At 39.2% G+C, this 18,681-nt stretch overlaps 2 protein-coding genes across 4 annotated transcripts in view; one reads left to right on the top strand and one right to left on the bottom strand.

Annotated features, from left to right (window-relative positions):
* The window catches only part of ube2r2 (ubiquitin-conjugating enzyme E2R 2), a 22,544-nt gene continuing 3,863 nt past the window's right edge, over positions 1-18,681 (bottom strand). Inside the window, exons 1-6 of one of the 2 annotated variants that reach the window (XM_067503892.1) lie at positions 6,885-7,508; positions 6,354-6,566; positions 2,828-2,914; positions 2,608-2,705; positions 1,915-2,049; positions 1-1,790 (exon numbers count right to left, since the gene is read on the bottom strand). In XM_067503892.1, coding sequence (XP_067359993.1) covers positions 1,505-1,790; positions 1,915-2,049; positions 2,608-2,705; positions 2,828-2,914; positions 6,354-6,530 — 783 coding nt within the window. In that variant the 5' untranslated portion in view covers positions 6,531-6,566; positions 6,885-7,508 and the 3' untranslated portion in view covers positions 1-1,504. Of the gene's footprint in view, positions 1,791-1,914; positions 2,050-2,607; positions 2,706-2,827; positions 2,915-6,353; positions 6,567-6,884; positions 7,509-18,681 lie in introns of those variants that run through there. The other variant, XM_067503893.1, reaches the window with a different exon arrangement.
* On the top strand, positions 8,022-15,625 carry ubap1 (ubiquitin associated protein 1). 2 transcript variants are annotated; one of them, XM_067503889.1, is made up of 7 exons: positions 8,023-8,185; positions 9,727-9,775; positions 9,935-10,059; positions 11,170-11,967; positions 12,097-12,255; positions 12,501-12,602; positions 12,750-15,625. In XM_067503889.1, the coding sequence occupies exons 2-7, from the start codon at positions 9,736-9,738 to the stop codon at positions 12,888-12,890; spliced, it is 1,365 nt and encodes a 454-aa protein (XP_067359990.1). In that variant the 5' UTR covers positions 8,023-8,185; positions 9,727-9,735; the 3' UTR covers positions 12,891-15,625. The 2 variants fall into 2 exon arrangements, with proteins under 2 accessions (XP_067359991.1, XP_067359990.1); XM_067503890.1 differs by lacking the exon at positions 12,501-12,602 and having other exon boundaries at positions 8,022-8,185.

Here is an 18,681-nt window from a genome sequence, read left to right on the forward strand (position 1 = left end):
AAGCAAGTGTGATGGACTGGAGGTGGGTCCAAGAGATTGGAGTCACGGCAGAGCCTGTGTTTGCAAGTTTGAAGAGAATTGCATCAAAGTCAAACAGACAGACGTGAGAGGGACACAGACACACTGATGGACGATGCAAGGACAAGCTGGTCGTCTGGTTAATGAGCCAAACAGCAAAGAGTCCATTAGCCAGACTGTTTGAGTCATCCCAGAAAATACAAGGGACAAATGTGGCAGAGCACACCATTGTAACTGGCTTAACAAAAGAAGTACATAAAAACCAGCAAGTAGGGACAGTGGATAGAGTCAATGTTTTCACACAAAGCCACACAATCTGACAAGGACCAGCCAAACAAAAAGCCAGCCTGCAACAGTGGGGTTCAAGAGACCACCACAAATGATAGTATGTTTTCATCATTTATCAAAAACTAAGAATAGATTTTAACTTTGCAAATGGTCAATAAATATTATTTGGAACTACAATTTTTTTTTGTTTGGATATAATTACTGGTATATATGTGAACAAGATCATCTACCTTTTTTGTCTGACCATGTTTGCAGCATAATTATGATATTAACACATAGAAGTTCCTACACAGGCCATTTAACAATAAAATTAATTTTACTGTTACTAAAAGGTAATACTTTAAAATGTTTGCACAGTTATTTTCACCGGAACGTAGAGAAAACACAACTAAAGACGGCACAGTTGAGTGAGTTGTGCTCCAGCTGACAAAACCACAGTTCAAAGATCATGGAACTGTAGCAATTATGAAACCCCTATCCATAGTAGCAAAACATGTGTACTGGTTTAGCAATTACAGAACAATACTGCAATGTCACTGTTTAAATTCTTGTTTACGAAGGAAAAAAAACATTTTTACTCCATAGTTGCTACAAAACAACTTAATAACCTTTGCATGAGAGAATGATGAAATGAATTTAAAAACTAGCGTCAAACAGAGTGACAGAAATAATCAGGTGTAAGGATGTTTTGGCTCATGTGGAATCAGTAACCTACAACATGATTAATCACATAGTGACCATAGATTAATACTGCTCTACTCTGCAGAAGCATGCCATCATTTATGGTTTAATATTGTAAGGAAGAAGATGCATGATGACCCCACTTTGGTGAGAACATTTAAAAATTTGATATATAACACTCTCAAGCAGTGCTGCAACAGTTCTCAAACAAAGTATTTGATGGCGGACAGAGTGCAAAGCTGTAATTAAGGCAAACGGTGGAAACACGCAATCTAACTTTCACTGAAAACAGTACCAACAAACTTTTGTTAAAAACACATGTAATAGCATTCGAGAACTATTAGTTTAATAAATGATGAAAAGGTTTTGGCAGTAGACTTTGACCCCACTGTATGTGCAAATACACACACACACACACACACGCGCGCACACAGGCACACTCACACGCACATTGAAAATTGTAACACATAAAAGAAGGTTGGTGGGAGTTGGTAGGAAGAAGTTAACATCCAGATCATCATGAGTCCTCGTTGCCAGAGTCATCCTGGTTGTCATAACATCGAGTGGACGTCCCGCTGTCCTCCACAGTGCTGAACCCCCCTGCTTCACCTACAGACTCCATTTCACTCTCATCTTCCTCCTCCTCCTCCTCCTCCATGTCATCATCATAAAGGTCATCATAGAGGAGGTCTGAACTGCTGTCCTGGGAGGGAACTCTGGTCTGGACGCAGTACTCTGCCAGTGTGGTCGGGACCTTGACGCCATCGCGCTCAGCCTCTGCTGCTGTCGACAACACCTGCTTCCTGTGGGCCAAAAGGGACAAAATCAAGGTGTTCCTGGTTATTTCTTAAGTGTAAGGATTTAGTGGAAGCAATATAATTCTCTGGTGTCAGAGATCCTCTTTAAGAAGTCAATATTTTATATTACCTAATGATCTCTGCATACTCCTTATCCTTTCCTTTGCTGTCCCTCCATTTGCGAAACATCACAGAAGCATCCACATTGGCTGGAGAGAAGGTGTTGGGCTCATTGAGCAGAGAGATAACACTGAGCAGGATAGTCCTGATCGTGATGCAACACACAAAAGCCAAAAAGAAAAAAATGAGGATCAGATCCTGTCAAAAGAAGAGCTCCACACAGGCTTTTTGAAACTCTAGTGAGCTGTATCCCAGCCCAGATAGATGCCTCTCCTCTCTTCTTTCCTCTTCTTCTCAGTTATGGTACATGCTAAACCCAATTTGAAATAAAGACACAGCTACTCAGCTCTCCTCCTGGAGAAAACGTATCATGCTGACATGCTAAATTTAAAAGGAATGCTGAAAGCTGCCCTGCAGTAGTGTCTTGTTCTTTAGACGTGATGCTGAACAATGGAAGGATCAAAGGAAGGAATTAACTGTTACTTTAAACCACTTTAATTTGGACAAGTTATACTATATCTCAAACTATATGCTAACATTTCTGAAATTAAGCCCATGGTACTTCTAAAGCTGTGCTTATTCAAATATTCAAATCTACTGACAATATTAAATATATAAAAAGTCAACCTACAAAGGATGTCTATTGTGTAGTATAGATTTATGTAGGTGCATACGAAAACAGATGCTGTGTGTTAGACATTACCTAACATTCTGGGTGGGGTTCCACCTTTCAGAGGGCAGCTCCCCACTCTGAGGGTCATCGACTGGAGGGTGCAAAATGGAGATGCACACATCGCCATTCTGGAAAGAAAAGAACATGTGCCGTGTAACATCTGCAATGAAGACGTTTTACCCCTAAATAAAAACTGCTTTTCTTAACTATTACTATTATCTAGAAAAAACATTTAGTGAAGAACATTTGCCTCGTAAATGTTTGGGTGCCACATCTTGGTGAGGAAGCGGAAGGTTGGTGGGGAGTATGGGTAGTCAACTGGAAACTTGATGTGAGCCTGAAAGAACAAACAGAAGTTGACAGTTAAAACATACAAACAGCCAAGCTTAACTTCTGCTTTGCTAAATTTAAATTCCCTCAAGCCTGTGGGTTGTAGCTTGAGGATGGACAGAGCACAGAGAGGAATAAGCTGATGTTTTAGCACACTAATATGTGAAAAGTGAAATGACAATTTCCAAATAGAACTAAAACACAAGTCTTAACTGTGTCTTAACTTAACATATTCTCTGGAAATACAAAATATATTTCATGCTTCTTTAAACAAAATTAGGTGACACGTCAAAAAGACATATTTCCAGATGTCTCAATGACATGCAAGTTGCTATTAATCTTATTTTAATATTCAGAAACCATAAGTGTTCAGAATAGCTGCTTTAAGCCAAAGTGCCTGATCTTGCAAATTTCATTCAGTTTACCCGTCAATCTGTAACGATGCAACTAATGTAAACCTCCTCTTGACTAACTTTTCTAGTTTCACAAGTTCCTGTGCCTTCCCATCTCAAATAAATGACAACAGATTCATGGATTCAGCAATACCTACAATTACACAGTGAAGCAACTGACAAATTGTGTTATCAGTAATTATTAATTCTGATAAATCTAAACATATGATGACATAACATTAAGTGCTTGGGGTTCTTCTGTATTTTGTTTCCAATGTATTTTGCAATTATCTAGGTGAAAGAACTGTAGGCGTTGGTGTGTTTAACAACACTAAGCTCCCAGTGAGCTGTTGGCACTCTGATAGGACTATCATTGGCCCACAACAAGTCACTACACTCCTGTAGCTTTAGGGCATTAAAAACACAAATGTCATGGCCCTCTGGCATAAGTTGTATACAGTTAGCATACATACATGCAGCCTATACACATACAAAAACATCTTGTCAGTGTCCCAAATCCAGGACTATGTATGGTATGTTCTTTAGTGTATGTTTAGCAGTATAAAAGTTACATATTGTAGTTCACTAGTCAAAAACTAAAGTTAAACATTTTTTTATTTCTTATCAGTATAATAGATTGTAAATACTGTATGTCTAGGCTGAACTTCACTTCCAACCAATGGCAGTTTTTGCTGGACTGTCTGTGCTTAAAGATGGAATCCCTCTTTTGTTGCAGTGAGGTCTCAAGCATTTGTGTTCCTGTCAAGGTTTGTCTTTGTGTGTGTGAGTTTTTTTTTTCCTTATATTACCCCTATCTAAGGATAGAAAGTATATTATAATAAGTTCTACACAGTGTTGAAACCTTGTAATACAAACCTGTGATTCAAGGCTGTAAAAAAAGACTATAAAAAAATTATTCGATATACATTTCCTTGACAAAAGATAAGACAAGGATGTCACTGTAAAATCTAAACAAAATATAGTCAACAATGACCAGCTACAGAAGTAGACTCCAGTAAAACCTGTTTTGTATTATTTTGCCATTCCTGGAAGGCAACTTGAAAACAGGCTCCTACTGTAACACTTTCAATGAATAAGTAACATAAAAGAAAAGAGGACGAGACTAGTGGTGCCCTTCTCTCTTACTTTTTCTCTGAGCTGAGGTGCCATTTAAATTGGTCTCATTGCTAAAAATAGCCATCTGAAGCACAACAATCATACAGAAAGGGGGGAGAAGGCTGGACCCGAAGACTGGAGGGACAGAACAGAATGAACTGAAAAACCAATGAAAAAAAAAAAAAAATCAACTGCTACAGGAATGGATTTAAAGATTACAAAAATCTCAAACAGTTAAGACAGTCTACTGTTTGCAACAAAAATGAAAACAACTTTAATTACTTTGACATTTTGAGGTCAACCAGAGCCACTGTTACTACTTGTCTGTTTTTTACAATCTGAGCAAGCAATGATCTCAAACACCCTCAGTGGCCACTGTTTTAAATAAGAAATATGTCAAACTTAACAACCTAACATTTCCAACAAAACAGCTCTGCCTTAAATTTAGGGAATAGTTTGGTTATTTAACCTCTAATTAACGCAAACATCTAATCAACCAATCACATGGCAGCAACTCAATTCATTTAGGCATGTAAACATGGTCAATAGTATTTGCTAAAGTTTGAACCGAGCATCCGAATAGGAAAAAAGGGATTTTAGGTGATTTTTAACATGCTTGTTGGTGCCAGACAGGCTGGTCTCAGTATTTCAGAAACTGCTGATCTACTGGGACTTTTATGCACAAACATCTCTATGGTTTACAGAAAAGGGTCTGTAAAAGACAACATATCCAGTGGGAGGCCATTTTCTGTGTGAAACTGACTAGTTGATGCTAGAGGTCAGATAAAAATGACCATAAAAACCCCCCAGACTTTTTCAAGTTAACAGAAAAGCCACAGTAACTGACCATGTCTATCCCCTCATGAACACAGTTTACCCACCTTCTGATCATCTTCACAAAGCTAAAATCATCTCAAACTAGTTTCTTGAACATAACAATGAGTTTGCTGTACTCAAATAACCTACTAAGTTACCAGGTTTCAATCCAGTTTAGCTCATTTAGGATGTGGTGGAATGGGAGACATGGGACAAATCTGCAGCTAAGTGCTTGATACTTTTATGTAAATATGGACCAAATTCTCTAAGGAATGTTTCCAGCGCTTTGTTGAACCTATATCAAGAAGAATCTAGGCAGCTCTGAAGGCAAAATAGGTTCCAACCTGGTATTAACATTTTGTGTCCCTAAAAAAGTGGCAGGCGAGTGTACATTTTAGCAGCAAGGTCTTAATTATAGATGCCACACTGTACTGCAATTGGGGCGGCTATAGCTCAGTGGTAAAGGCAGTTGTCCACGGACCACAGGGTGAGTGGTTCAATCCCTGCTATAATCCCTATAACCCTGGCTATATGTCGAAATGTCCCTGGGCAAGACACTGAACCCTTAACAGCCCATTCCCCTCCCCATCTGTGCAGTGCTGGTCCAAGCTCGGTAGAAATTGGGGAGGGTTGCGTCAGGAAGGGCATCCGGCGTAAAAACTGTGCCAAATCAACATGCGGACAATGATCCGCTGTGGCGACCCTGAACACATGGGATAAGCCAAAAGGAGAGTAGTAGAGTAGTAGCACACTGTACTGCAATTATATATAGTTAGTATAGTATAGTATAATGTGTTTCTGATATTCTCTCCTCTCATGAATGTAAATACAAAGGAAAAACTTCTCATATATTTTTGACAGTTTTACAATTTAAGTATATGTTGTATAGCATTGTCCTATTTTGCACAAATACTAAACGAATTAGGGTGGCTTTCAGTGTATACTACCCTACCTAGAAAGGCAAACATTCCCAAAAATACAGTTGCAAAATATATTTGCATATAATATATCCCTGCTGAATCTAAATTTGTCTTTTTAAATGTGTTTTAATATATAAATATGGTTCCCTTGGCTCACATTACTGATTTTATCATTTGTTACAATACAATGTTTTTTTCCCACCTTAAAGTAGCCTCCCTCATACAAGGTGTTTGGGGGCCCAAAGATGGCCACTTCCCAGTTGTACAGGTCAGACTCTTCCACCAGAGTGATGCGGAAGCCCTCCACTGGCTGCTCCTGTAAAGACTTCAGCTCCATCATCAGGGCCTTCTGGGAACTAGGGGTTGCCTGGTGGGCCATGTTAATCCCAATTCTGACGCCAGTGGCCACAGATCACTGAATGGTAAGGGAGAGTTGCAGACTGGTCAGAAACTATATGAACATAATGATATCATCAGGTTTTTACTTAAAAAGTGTTTTTTTTTTCATGATGACAGCTGACCCTGCAGCAAACACCTAGAATGTGTTAGCTTTGTTTGTTTTAACATTAGGCTTTAAGCAAAAACGCCAGGATAAAGGAAACTGGAAACCTGAACCTTGCATGAAGATTTTTAACACAAAGTGGATATGTGGCCTGCCAAGCTAGCTCAGGTCAGTGCTTTAGTTGGCAGGCCCTTTATGGACAAACAGCAAAGTTAATATAAAAGTGTTTACCTCTGCCTCCTTGCACTGTAATATATATTCGTGTGGTTAAAGCTGAAAACTGGAAGGTACGCTCATTGGATGTCCATGCTATCCTGGCTATGTCTTGACAAGAGACACTGAGAGAAGCAGTGGGTTTTCTGCTAAAGCCTATGGCTGGTCCTCGTGTTGTGTTTCCGAAATTCTTTGTGTGCCAGTGTTGACAGTTGACATGGAGCTAGTATCAGTGTAAGTCACCGTCTCCTGTGGATCACTCTCGGGCTCAAAAGAGGAACCTCGCTCCCCCTGACATCCCTCCGCGCCGCTGGCTCGGTTCGGTTCGGACAGGCGCTCAGCTGAAGCCTGCTTGTTTATGTTTGTTTATCTGCTCTCTGGTAGTCTCAACTTCTCCACACGTCAGCTAAACCCCTATCGAGCAACTTCGTTCAAATAGAGCCTCTTTCTGCTCTCTAACGTCTTCTCCAGCAGTGTGGCAGTGTAAATTACTGCAATATTCGAGCCTTCGTTCGACAAATACACAGTTAGTGAAAGGTTTACACTCGCGAAATACAGTGGATTTAATCGATTTTTATTTTCCTCCCATCGATGCTTCCGGCTATCATTGCGCGTGTCTGCAAAACGTAAAGCACGTACGGATCTGAACGTGACGTGCGCGCACTCGATGTTGAAAAAACAAAACAATACTATTTAGATTTAGTTTTTACTTTAACCGTAAATAACACATTTCTGGTAATCAAAATAACAGCATTTTATTATGTGCTATGTCTTGGCTTTTTCACTTTTGGTTTTGTTTTAATTTTTTGGAGATTTGAGGACAAACAATTAACATCCGCTGCTATGATCAATTTAGAGGTATAATTTAGATTGATTTTGTAATAAAAAGCATACGAATTCCACTTGATTTAATTTCTTACAAACATACTGTATGTCTGATTAGCCTAGCTGTCTTGCTTACTTTACTTTATTATCCCAAAGGGAAGGGTATTTATTCAGTAGGCCAAGTCTCATTGACATTCTGTTACTAGAGAAATTTAAGAATGGCACAACATCAAACCATTTTATTCGTACAACAGTGATCTCAGTCATTGATCTCTAGACAGTGCAAACTAGTGTTGCGATGTTCTGACGTCTTGTAGTCGAGTGACGTCGAACAGGAACCAGTGGAAGGGAGCTTGATAAATCAAGATGGCGTCTTACACCGAAGCAGGAAAGAGATCTCAGTATAAATAAAACTTATTCACGGGAGGAAAATTGGAGTGTTACCTTGACAAGACGTCGTGTGGATTTGAAAGAACAGGACGGAGCAGATACAGGTGAAAAAACGTGTTTTCATGAAAGATCCGTTTGATTTAAGGGGCGGTGGCAGAAAGGCAGCAATCGGTCCTGTCCTGCCACATAACGTTACAGTCAGGCCACTGGTGAAGCTAACGTTATTCACATGAACGTTAGTATCACCCAAAACATCAGCCAGCGGCAAATGGTAATTGTCATCCACGGTATTTATTGGACTTTTATATTTGGTTTGGGTGTCACACCTTACGTCCACGTTTTAACTAAATTGTTGTAACGCTAGGTAACTTACAGTTTTGCTTTAAACTAGCTGAACTAGCGTTAGGAGTAACCAAAATACTGATAGCTTAGCTTGTTGCTAACTAACGCTGTCAGAGTTGCAATAGCCTAACTTAATGCTAGCAAGAAATATCGTCGTAGCACTACTGTAAGTCGGTTGCCAACAGTACTACAACCCATACGTGACAAATTAAAGCCCTAAGAACCCAATATAAAATTCCCTGAAAATGTGAGGAACTCCATTTCTTTCGTTACCGTGTTGTTCACAAATATTTTAGTGATAGCCCCCCTCCCAGATTGGCTAACATAACTAGCGCTACCTTGGCAAGTTTTCACTAGTGTCTGGTGTATGTATTCGCTGTAGTTAAACTGTTTGACATTATCAAACAGTTAGCGTTACCGGGTACAGCTACAACTTGTGGCGCAGCGTGTGATATAAAGTTATTCCTATTTACTTCTAATAATAGGGTAACGGCTGCACTAGCTACACTTTACTCAAGATATGTGATTGATGGTTATTAAGGCAATACCTCCCCATCAGAGCCCACAAGGTTCAGTGTTAGGTATGACTACTAACATCCTAATAGTCATTTTACTGTTTGTTTGCTTGGAGCTAATTTGTAAACCGTTTCATAAGACATGTTGAGTAGACACACTGGTCTGTCCTTGGTTTGATAAATGTTCAAATTTCATCACTAAACGCATTTATTTTTTTATCTTTTTTTAATAGTTTGGTTTTTATATTCAGTGTTTTTGGAAGTACTAGGAGTTTGGTCATTATCAGTAAGGTGTTTAAGATTCAGTTCATGGATCATGAAGTATGCTTTATTTACACATCAGCTCAATTTTACTGTGCTGATGAAATAAAAAACATTTTCTCCTGAGCATTGGTTTGCTCTGGCACACAGATCAAAGTAATGTGTTCAGCTAATGTGAAAACAGTGGTATCCCAGTTGATCATATCAGCCATTGTTGCGCAGCATGACCACATAATGACATCATATGAGGCAAATGTGCAAAGTGAGATGAAGAGACAGTGGGAAACTTATAGTTTGAAAAAGTGTGATGACATGTTATAGTATTATTGCTCTTATGCTTTGATGAAAGGCATAATACCAGTGCAGAACAACTTTCAGATGTTAGTGAGAGACAGTGTATATATCATAAAATACCCTTTTGGACAAAAGGTCAGGACTGAATGCAAGTGGAAGTATGACCAGGGAGTTCCCCTAATTACTCTAAACTCTCTTTGTAAATTCACTAACTTGACACTTCATGTTTTCAGAGTCTCTAAATGGCTGCGAGGAAGTCTGGCTCAGACGTATACAACAATGGTGAGGACTTTTTTTTTTTTTTTTTAATATTTGTTTTGTCGAGTACTTGTTGCTTTGAGTTGTAAGTGAACAGTCCTATAGCTCTGTTGGTGGCTGTAGTTCCAGAGTCTATGCTTATAACTTACATTTATTTGGTTCGTGTATATGTTTTGTGCACAGGACCCATCAGCTACCTTGATGAAGTTCCCTTCAAGATCAATGAAAAATTTCGCTGCCCAGCTAAAGTGGGGCTGCCTGTTGGTTTCTGTCTACCAGACTGGGGCTCTTTGCTGGTAGAGACACAGGTTAGTCAGAAATAAGGAAGATTTGGATTGTGCACTGGTGCTAGCCGTGACAGGCTCCACTTAGGATATAGAAATTATACAATATATAGGTAGGTTACTAAGGGAAATTGATTGAGGTACAGATGACAAAATAAATAAAACATAAACAACAATTTGTATCAGACCCAAACTGTAAGCGAGCAAATGTACTGCAACAGATTTTTAAAGTAAGAAAAAACCCTATCGTATAAACAAAAAGGCTTTAAGACAGAACCCTTCTGGTATCTCTTACAATCACTGATACTTTTGAAAGGGAATAATATTGGCATACTATACTTCGTTGTGCTGTGTTTTCCACATAATTTAATTAAAATTGTGGTGATGGCTGCCTGGAGGATGGAGGTTGATGGGTGGGGGGTGTCATAGTACAAATATTGATTGTATGTTGTTTGTAATTGCATATTAACAGCCTAGTGACTTTGGCACAACTGCTACTTGATTCAAATAGGCTGTTGAAGGCCATATTCTAGAGCCACAATTTGATTTATTGACATGATAGGAATATTTAAGTCTCAGTCTGTTTTGACAGACTACAAACTAGTGGTTGAATTTTACGGGTATGTCAATTTCTGATGCTAAACTTGAGAATACAGGGAGATGGTTGTTCTTTTTCTCTCCTTTTGTGTCACTTAAAATACAGTTTAATAATAGATGAGACAACTGTAATAATCATAAATGGACTTGAGAAAATTCATTGATGAATATTGGAAATATCTGAATTATTTTTAGGTAATTTAAATTAAACAGTTGGCATTGATAAAAGAAAGTAATGGATTCAAATCCACATTAGGACTAATTTCTATTTTTGAAATGTTATTTGTGGAGAAACAACAAGAATATGTTACACATAATTAAAACTAATACACTACAATAAATCCTCTCTTTATGATTGTTATAATATTCTGTTTTTTAACAGTTTCCTATGTGCTGATTAAACTAAGTGATCATTTAGCAGGCTGTAGTGTTCTAAGAGGAGTTTATTATTTATTTAGTTATTGATTAATGTATAGCTACAATGTTGTCCTTTTTTACTCATTACCATTACTTTTCCTTTTATTATGGTCTCAACAGTATGACTTTTCTCTGGAGAGGCGCAGTGTGCGCTGGGGGGTTGAACTAGCTGAGGCCAGAGCAGCAGAGGCCAGAGCAGTAGCCAAGCAGGAGGCAGAGAGCAGGGAGGACATTGATAGAGGTGGAGGGAAGAAAGCCCCACCTACTACAGAGGAACAGGACCTTCTACCACCAGCGATGAATCCTGTCCTGGCAGGGCTGAGTCATAACGCCATCCTCACCCCACTACCTGCCCCAAGCCTTGGACCCAGGAAAACCCAGCCTAGCACTCCTCAGCCAAACAGCCTCAACCTAGCTGACTTTGAGCGTGAAGAGGATCCATTTGACAAGCTAGAACTCAAAACTTTGGATGATAAGGAAGAGCTCAGAAACATCCTCCAGAGCCAGCCCCAACCTCAACCCCCTCTCTCTGTATCACCACCAGAGGTCACACATATTGGGTCTGCATCACGTGGAAACAGTCCATCCCCTCCCATCACAAACACCAGCCTTCCAGCTAAACCAGGCTTTACCCACAAACCCAACGGGTTGGTTACCCTGCTGGACATGGACAGAGTTGGGCATCCTGGTAGAGTGGGGTTTGACACAGATGACCGACCATGTAACATCCGTTCTCTAACCTTTCCCAAGCTCTCTGATTCTGTTGACCCCGAGCCTTTTAGGTACAGCCCCCTCCCTGCAACCATACCTACTCCTCGACACAACCTGTCCAATGGCAGTCCGCCAATTGTACCCAAGACTCAAGTTATTGTGGCTCCTGAGCCCACCATCTATACCAAGAGTGGAACGCCAAAACCAGTGTGTATACATGTACATTTGACAATTGTTTGTACAGTTTGTTTGTGGTACAGAAACATAGCGTTAACGAGAAATTGTAAATAGGAATTCTCATAACCTTATTGAAATCCTTTCATGCTTTTTCACTAGGCCAACCCAGGGTCTGTATCAACTGGTCTGCCATGTGGTGGAGCTTTGCTCAGCATGACCCCTAGTGAGCGTCAGTGTGTGGAAACTCTAGTGAGCATGGGCTACAACTATGAGGGGGTCATACGGGCCATGCAGAGACAAGGGCAAAATGTGGAGCAGGTGCGACTTCCTCTCACCCCAGTGCACAGAATCCTGGATGTGTGACACATTTACTTTCTGATATATGCATAAATATGCAGTAAATTTGTAAATATAGCCTTAAAAATTAATTGCCTCAAACTGTTGTATCAAAAATGTATTTAGCAGTAAAGAGCAAAGTATAAGTAGTTCCAGTTTAAGTGTAATAAAAATTACATTCAGAGCAGAAAAAAAACAAAAACAAATAACGTACTTGTATCTTCAAGGTACTGGATTACCTTATTTTATCTGGGCGTCTGTGTGAGCGAGGCTTTGATGCAAGTGCAGTCGAGGAATGTTTAGACATGTACCAATGCTCAGAGGAAAAGGTTTGTACAATTTCGTAGGTATTTTGTGGATATTTTAACAATTTAAATAATTCGAAGCGGCACTCTTTAGTTTTAAATATGGTCAATATTGCATTTCCTGATAATGGTATGGTATGCAGTAGCTAACCTTTTCTTTTTCCTTCTCAGGCCTTGCAGTTCCTTGAACTAATGTCAAGATTTGGTGAAATGGGGTTTGAACGGGATACCATCAAAGAAGTGCTGTTGGTCCACAACAATGATCAGGACAAGGCTCTAGAGGACCTGATGGCTCGTGCTACAGCTAGCTGAGCAAAGCTAGCCAGCCAAAGCCCAGCCCAGGCTTTACTTCCTGCTACAACCCATCCAAGCCCCTTTTTTCCTTCTGCCTGCCATATAGCACCTCGTCCCGCCCTAGCTTTGGCTGTGGAAGGGACAGCTGGGTATTTCTCTTTGTGCTAAAATGTGTTGTTTCTCAGCACTTCTTATAAACTGTGTGCCTAGAGTGGAGGGGGTCAAAGTACAACGATACTTCATGGTGGTGTTTTGTTTTTGTTTTGTTTTTTTCCATCTCAGAAGAAAGCGTGGAGTTGTGTTCCAGGATTGGCTACTGCTAGGTTATTCAAGAATGAAAGAGCTGGGAACTGTTGCATTTTGATGCCTTTCTGATTTCCTTCCACTTAGAAGTTTTTATTCTGACTGCAGGCAGAGCTGCAGGACCAAATGGAAAGGTGGCAACAATGAGTGCACCACGAAAGACTAGTCTGACAGAGATGCCAACTTTCACAAGACCTACTAAAAGCTGGAGGGGATAGGGTGTTTTGAGAAGGCTCTCTTCAAAATGAACAATTAACAATAAAAGTTAATTTAAAAAAAATAGACATTCACCAGACAGAGGACTTGACTCTGAAGAAGTGCCCTCTCTGCTCTGGTGCCCTGCATCTAGTTCTCTTGTACTTTGTGCTTTCATTCATTTGTTCATGTTGTCTTTCTGTTCATTTAGGCACTTTTTCATGTCAGTTTAAAGATTCAGTTTCTTTACTTTCTGTTTTAGGAAGTGCACAATAGATCCTTAATCATTATAATTCAGAACATAAAGAGATACTACTGCCCCAGTACACTCTTTGAACTGCACTGGAATGGCCTGCTAAATGAGTGGGGAGAGATGGGGATTTTCTCTGTAGAAAATATTAAGAACTATCCCATAACTCACTGGCACTGATGTGTCATAAACTGCACACACAGATGTTTCATAATTATCACCTTATTTAAAAAGTACACTGACACTTTGATTTAAAAATAAAGAGTTTGATATGATAATGTAAGATATGTTAACTTACAAAAGTGATGTTTTCAACTGTCATTGACTTATTTTTTCCGACTTAAAAAGTGTTTGAAAAAAGGAGACGTAAGTAAGAGTTGTCTTTGCAGCCACATAACAGTGCAATAGAAAAATTTCGTGTTGTGTGACTGTTATTTAGCACTTTGGATCTTGAATAATTGTTGGGAGATAATGAATGGTCTTCAAGTCTTTAGTTGGTTTTGGTTTGGTTGTTGTCCACTTTTTTCTCACATGTAATATAAAATGGGAGTTGTATATTTAGGTTTTTTTCTTGTCTCCACAATCTTAAACGTAAATTAAGAACAGGCTCAGTAACAACACACCAAAGGCCATTTTCTTATGAAGCTGTTTTGGTCCACTTGTTAAAAAGATGGTCAGCATCCTTTATTTTTATACCATGTGTTGTAGACCTGCTGTTTTCATGCTAAATATGTTTAAAAAGCAAGTGTGCTCACTTTCACCAAGGGTAAACATGGCAGCAATTTCCATAATTCTTATCCCCCCCAAAAAGGCAGTTTCAATGATTTGCTTCTTTTTGCAGGAATGTCATTATCACCTTTACACTGGAAAACAAATTTAAACCTGGAAGCTACCCAGTACAATGCCAGTAAACCTGTTTAGATCCAAGAGATTGAACTGGCAAACTCCTGATCTCAAGCTTATTTGTCTAACTTTTAGGGCACAACTGCCCCTGTGTTGTACTGTATATAATGTTGGGCTTTGTAGTAATGTTGGTGATTGTGAGAGGCATTGCAACAGATTAAGGGCTTAAAATGAGCAAAATGTGACTGGGACTTGGCACTTACCTTGGGGCAGAACAAGTACTTTGTTTCTGTTTCACAAATGCTGAAAGAAAATCACTAACTACCTTTCTATATTTAGACAACCCCAGGTTTATCAAATGTATTTTTGTCCACAGTAATAATACAGACACCTTTTAACTTGTTTAAATATTAGCAACCAGATGGGTATATTGGCACTGCAGAATATACAGTCCCACTCATACCAGATAGATGAGCACACCCGTTCAGTAAATAAAGATTTCCCTGGAACAAGGGGCAATAAGGGACCTTGAATTCACACTTCAGGCCACATTGTAATTCTGGTATGTGGGTAACATAATTGGCAAGAAAAGTCTTTTCACCAAGTTTGGTTCTCTGTCTCCTCAATTTACTGTGAACACTAGGCTTACCTTACAAACACAGTGGTATTGTCTTTATATGTGACTCAAGTATGGTTTCATTAGCCACACAAAGTATGTCCACTTGCCTTTCTTCTGAAAGCCCACAAGTTTGGGTGAATACAACAGAGCAGGTTCTGGACTTTTCCATGAGTCCGATTGATCTTTAATTTTTAATGTAGTCCAAGTAGATTCTCATAACTTAGGGTATCGTGTCTTTTAGGTCGTCACTTAATAGAACATTGTACTTAAATGAATCTCACGAGCATCAAAATTTCTTACTGGCATATAAAATGCTGGGTGAACTAAGTGGTCTTTCCAAAGCCCATACAATGTGATTTGCAAGATGTTTAATTAACTCTTAAATTATTTGGAAAATCCACATGATAAAATGTATGCATATTTTCAGCAGTGAGGCTGTGATTGTTCCTGACATTGCTTTCTGAGCTTAATTGATAATATTCATTTTCTCACTATGATCTCAACAGATTAAATGTTTTACATGAAGCAGGTGAGGAAGTACAATTCTCCTTCTCCTTGTTTTTCTCTTCTGCAGCATTTGCATTTTTGTTCTGTCAGCCCAGCAGATGGGCAAAGGCAGCAACAATAGAAATGATTGTCCATCTAGGTATTTTTAGTGGCAACTGGAAACATCCAGCTGTGAAGCCAAGTCAGCAGAAAAAATAAAAAAGTACAGCTGGGTGCAAATGTTTGCATCCCTTTATTTTAACAGTAACACAAAGAGTTATTTGTATAATATTTAATGCACATACAGCTAATAAAATTATTATTTTTTTAGTTATTTTTTTATTACTCAAAGGGATGCAAATTTTAATTTAATTTCATTATTTTACTGTAACGTTTTTATACATACCTTGGCATATTTTTCTTCTGATGATAAAATAATGTTTGTACCAGCTAAATGTGCATTATTGTTAGGTTTGGGGTTAAGTTTACATGCTCTTACATTGAAATGGCATTGAAGTGATGGAGGATGCAAACTTTAAGCACAAGCTTTTGACAGTTGAGGAACTGACTTGCTATGTTCTAAAAATTAAGGCTTATAATCAATTAATGAATGTAGATTTAATTTAGAGTATAAAGTTATCAACGGATTTAATATTACTATCAATGCTATTACTGAAACAAAAAATTAGAAGTCGGACTTTTCTTCAGGAGCTAACTCAGGTCACGTGAACGAGCACGCATCGCGCATGCGTTCACGGGGGGGGGGGGGCTATATTTATGCTGGAGTGCGGCTGCGTGCTAATCATCTAACTTGACGGGAAAACATTAAAAATTGTATATGATTCACTGTCCAGCGCTGCTTTTATCGTTCACGTGGGTGAAACAATTGCAGGAAAAGGGCGGTAGAACAGCTCTACTACCAACAACAAGTAGAGGGAAACCGGTGCGTAACATTATCCATATTAGTAACAGCTAGCACTGGGTTAGCCAGAAATAGCTAGTGTTACATTGGCAAATAAGCCTCTCGCATTATATTGCCAAAATATAAAGTACACCATGTGTAAACAATAGCAAAGTTTGCTTATATCCTTTGTTTCTATCCTAATTGTATGACATGACGTTATCCCGACGGATATATATATTACGCTACCGTCACCATATTGTTAAATTGTGACCACATTAACTAAAGCTCTTTTGTATATACCGTTAAATGACACTGGCATTTACTTGTGTGGCCGGTGTCAAATAAGTAAAATTTATTTTTCTAACCATCATCCAAATATGCGTTGACAACACGTTTGTAGGACCTTTGTAGACAGAAAAAGTCATCCACATCCTTGCTATTTCTACTAATAATTAAAAATTGACAAAAGTAAAATATAAGAAAACTGCAGCAGAAACAGTAAATGGAATCACTGACTGTTTTGAGATTTAGCAGATATGCAGTGGCTAGAAAACGTATGTCATATCTTTAGGTGTATACATTAAGAGGTCATAAAATGTGATTTGATCTTCATCTAAATTGCAATTAAAAATAAACACAATATGCTTAAGTTAACACACACAATTAATTGAAAACCCCCAGTAAACATTCAAAGTGCTAATAGCAAAAGTATAATACTGATCTCAAACGGTAAACTGTTAATTGAAAAAATATTGTGTGGGTTATAGCTACGTATGAAAACACTCAAAAACGTTTGCTTATCTTTGCAGAGGGTAAACCACCTGATTTGAGCCATGCCCCGCAAAAAAGAGATCTCGGAAGACCTACGATCACGAGTTGTGGATTTGCATAAAGCTGGGAAGGGTTACAAAGAAATCTCAAAGAGTTTAGATATTCATCATTCCACAGTAAGAAACATAGTCTATAAATGGAGAGAATTTAACACTGTGGCTACTCTCCCCAGAAGTGGGCGCCCAACTAAGATGACTCCAAAAGCATGCCGCAGAATGCTCAGTGAGGTAAAAAAGAACCCTAGAGTAACAGCTAAAAGCTTAAAGGAATCCTTGGAACTGGTTAACATCTCTGTTCATGAGTCTACTGTGCGCAGAACTTTGAACAGCTATGGTGTCCAGGGAAGAACATCAAAGAGGAAACCACTGCTCTCCAAAAAAAACATTGTTGTGCACCTGAAGTTTGCCAAAGGACCGGGATCTACCACAAGTGTTGAGCCTCATCCTAGGGGGGCTAACTCATAACTTTCTCCTCACTCCACTGCCTGCTTCAACCCTTTGAACCATGGAAATCCCAGCTTAGCAGTCTCGAGCAACATACCCCCAACCTAGTGGGAAGCGAAACTCCTTGCCAAACTGGAGCTCAAAACAAGCCTCCCACCCAATATCCCCATATCTCCACCAGTGGCTACTTAGATAGGGTCATCGTATACAGTTCATCCCCTCCCAGCACCAACACTGCCCTCCCAGGCAAAGCGGGCTTTACCCACAAACCCATCGATTGGTTGCCATGCACAGATGATCCACAAATTATCATTACCTCTCCTACGTTTCCTAAGCGCTCTGATTCTGTTGATCCAGAGCCAGTTTGGTACAACCCCCCCCTCTTCGAAACAACCTGCTCATTGGCAGTCCACCAGTCATACCCAAGATTCAAGTTACATTTGCCCCAGAGTCAATGAACTACAATAAGAGTAACACACAAAAACTAGTACGTGAAAACACATTCTACAATTGCATTTACATTTACATTTAGTCATTTAGCAGACGCTTTTATCCAAAGCGACTTACAAGTGAGGTACAAAGCAAGCAAAAATCTAAGTTAAGGAGAAAACATCAAAGCAAACTCCTATCAGAAAAGTGTTCACAGTTCACGAGATGCAAGTGCGAGAAAGAGCAGAAAGGAATTTTTTTTTCTTTTTTCTTTGAAGAGATTTAAGTGTATAGGAAGACGCGGAAGAGTTCTGTTTTCAGCAGTTTTTTTGAATATTGGTAGAGAGTCAGCTGAGCGTGCAGAGTTTGGTAGCTCGTTCCACCATCGTGGGATCATTGCGCTAAACAGTTTTGCTTGGTGTTTTCTGTGCGGTGCTGGGACCACCAGACGTCGTTCGTTGGCAGATTGCAGCGGGCGGGAAGGATTGTAGACTTGAATGAGTGAG

Source organism: Channa argus, chromosome 5 (assembly GCF_033026475.1).
Source record: "Channa argus isolate prfri chromosome 5, Channa argus male v1.0, whole genome shotgun sequence".
NCBI classification, from domain to species: domain Eukaryota; kingdom Metazoa; phylum Chordata; class Actinopteri; order Anabantiformes; family Channidae; genus Channa; species Channa argus.

What these genes read in the sequence shown, in the direction of transcription:
- ubap1 (XM_067503889.1), top strand. Translation starts at nt 9,736, where the DNA reads ATGGCTGCGAGGAAGTCTGGCTCAGACGTATACAACAATG. An exon ending in AAGGGCAAAATGTGGAGCAG is followed by an intron (nt 12,256 to 12,500) that starts GTGCGACTTCCT and finishes TGTATCTTCAAG; the next exon opens with GTACTGGATTACCTTATTTT. An exon ending in ACCAATGCTCAGAGGAAAAG is followed by an intron (nt 12,603 to 12,749) that starts GTTTGTACAATT and finishes TTTCCTTCTCAG; the next exon opens with GCCTTGCAGTTCCTTGAACT.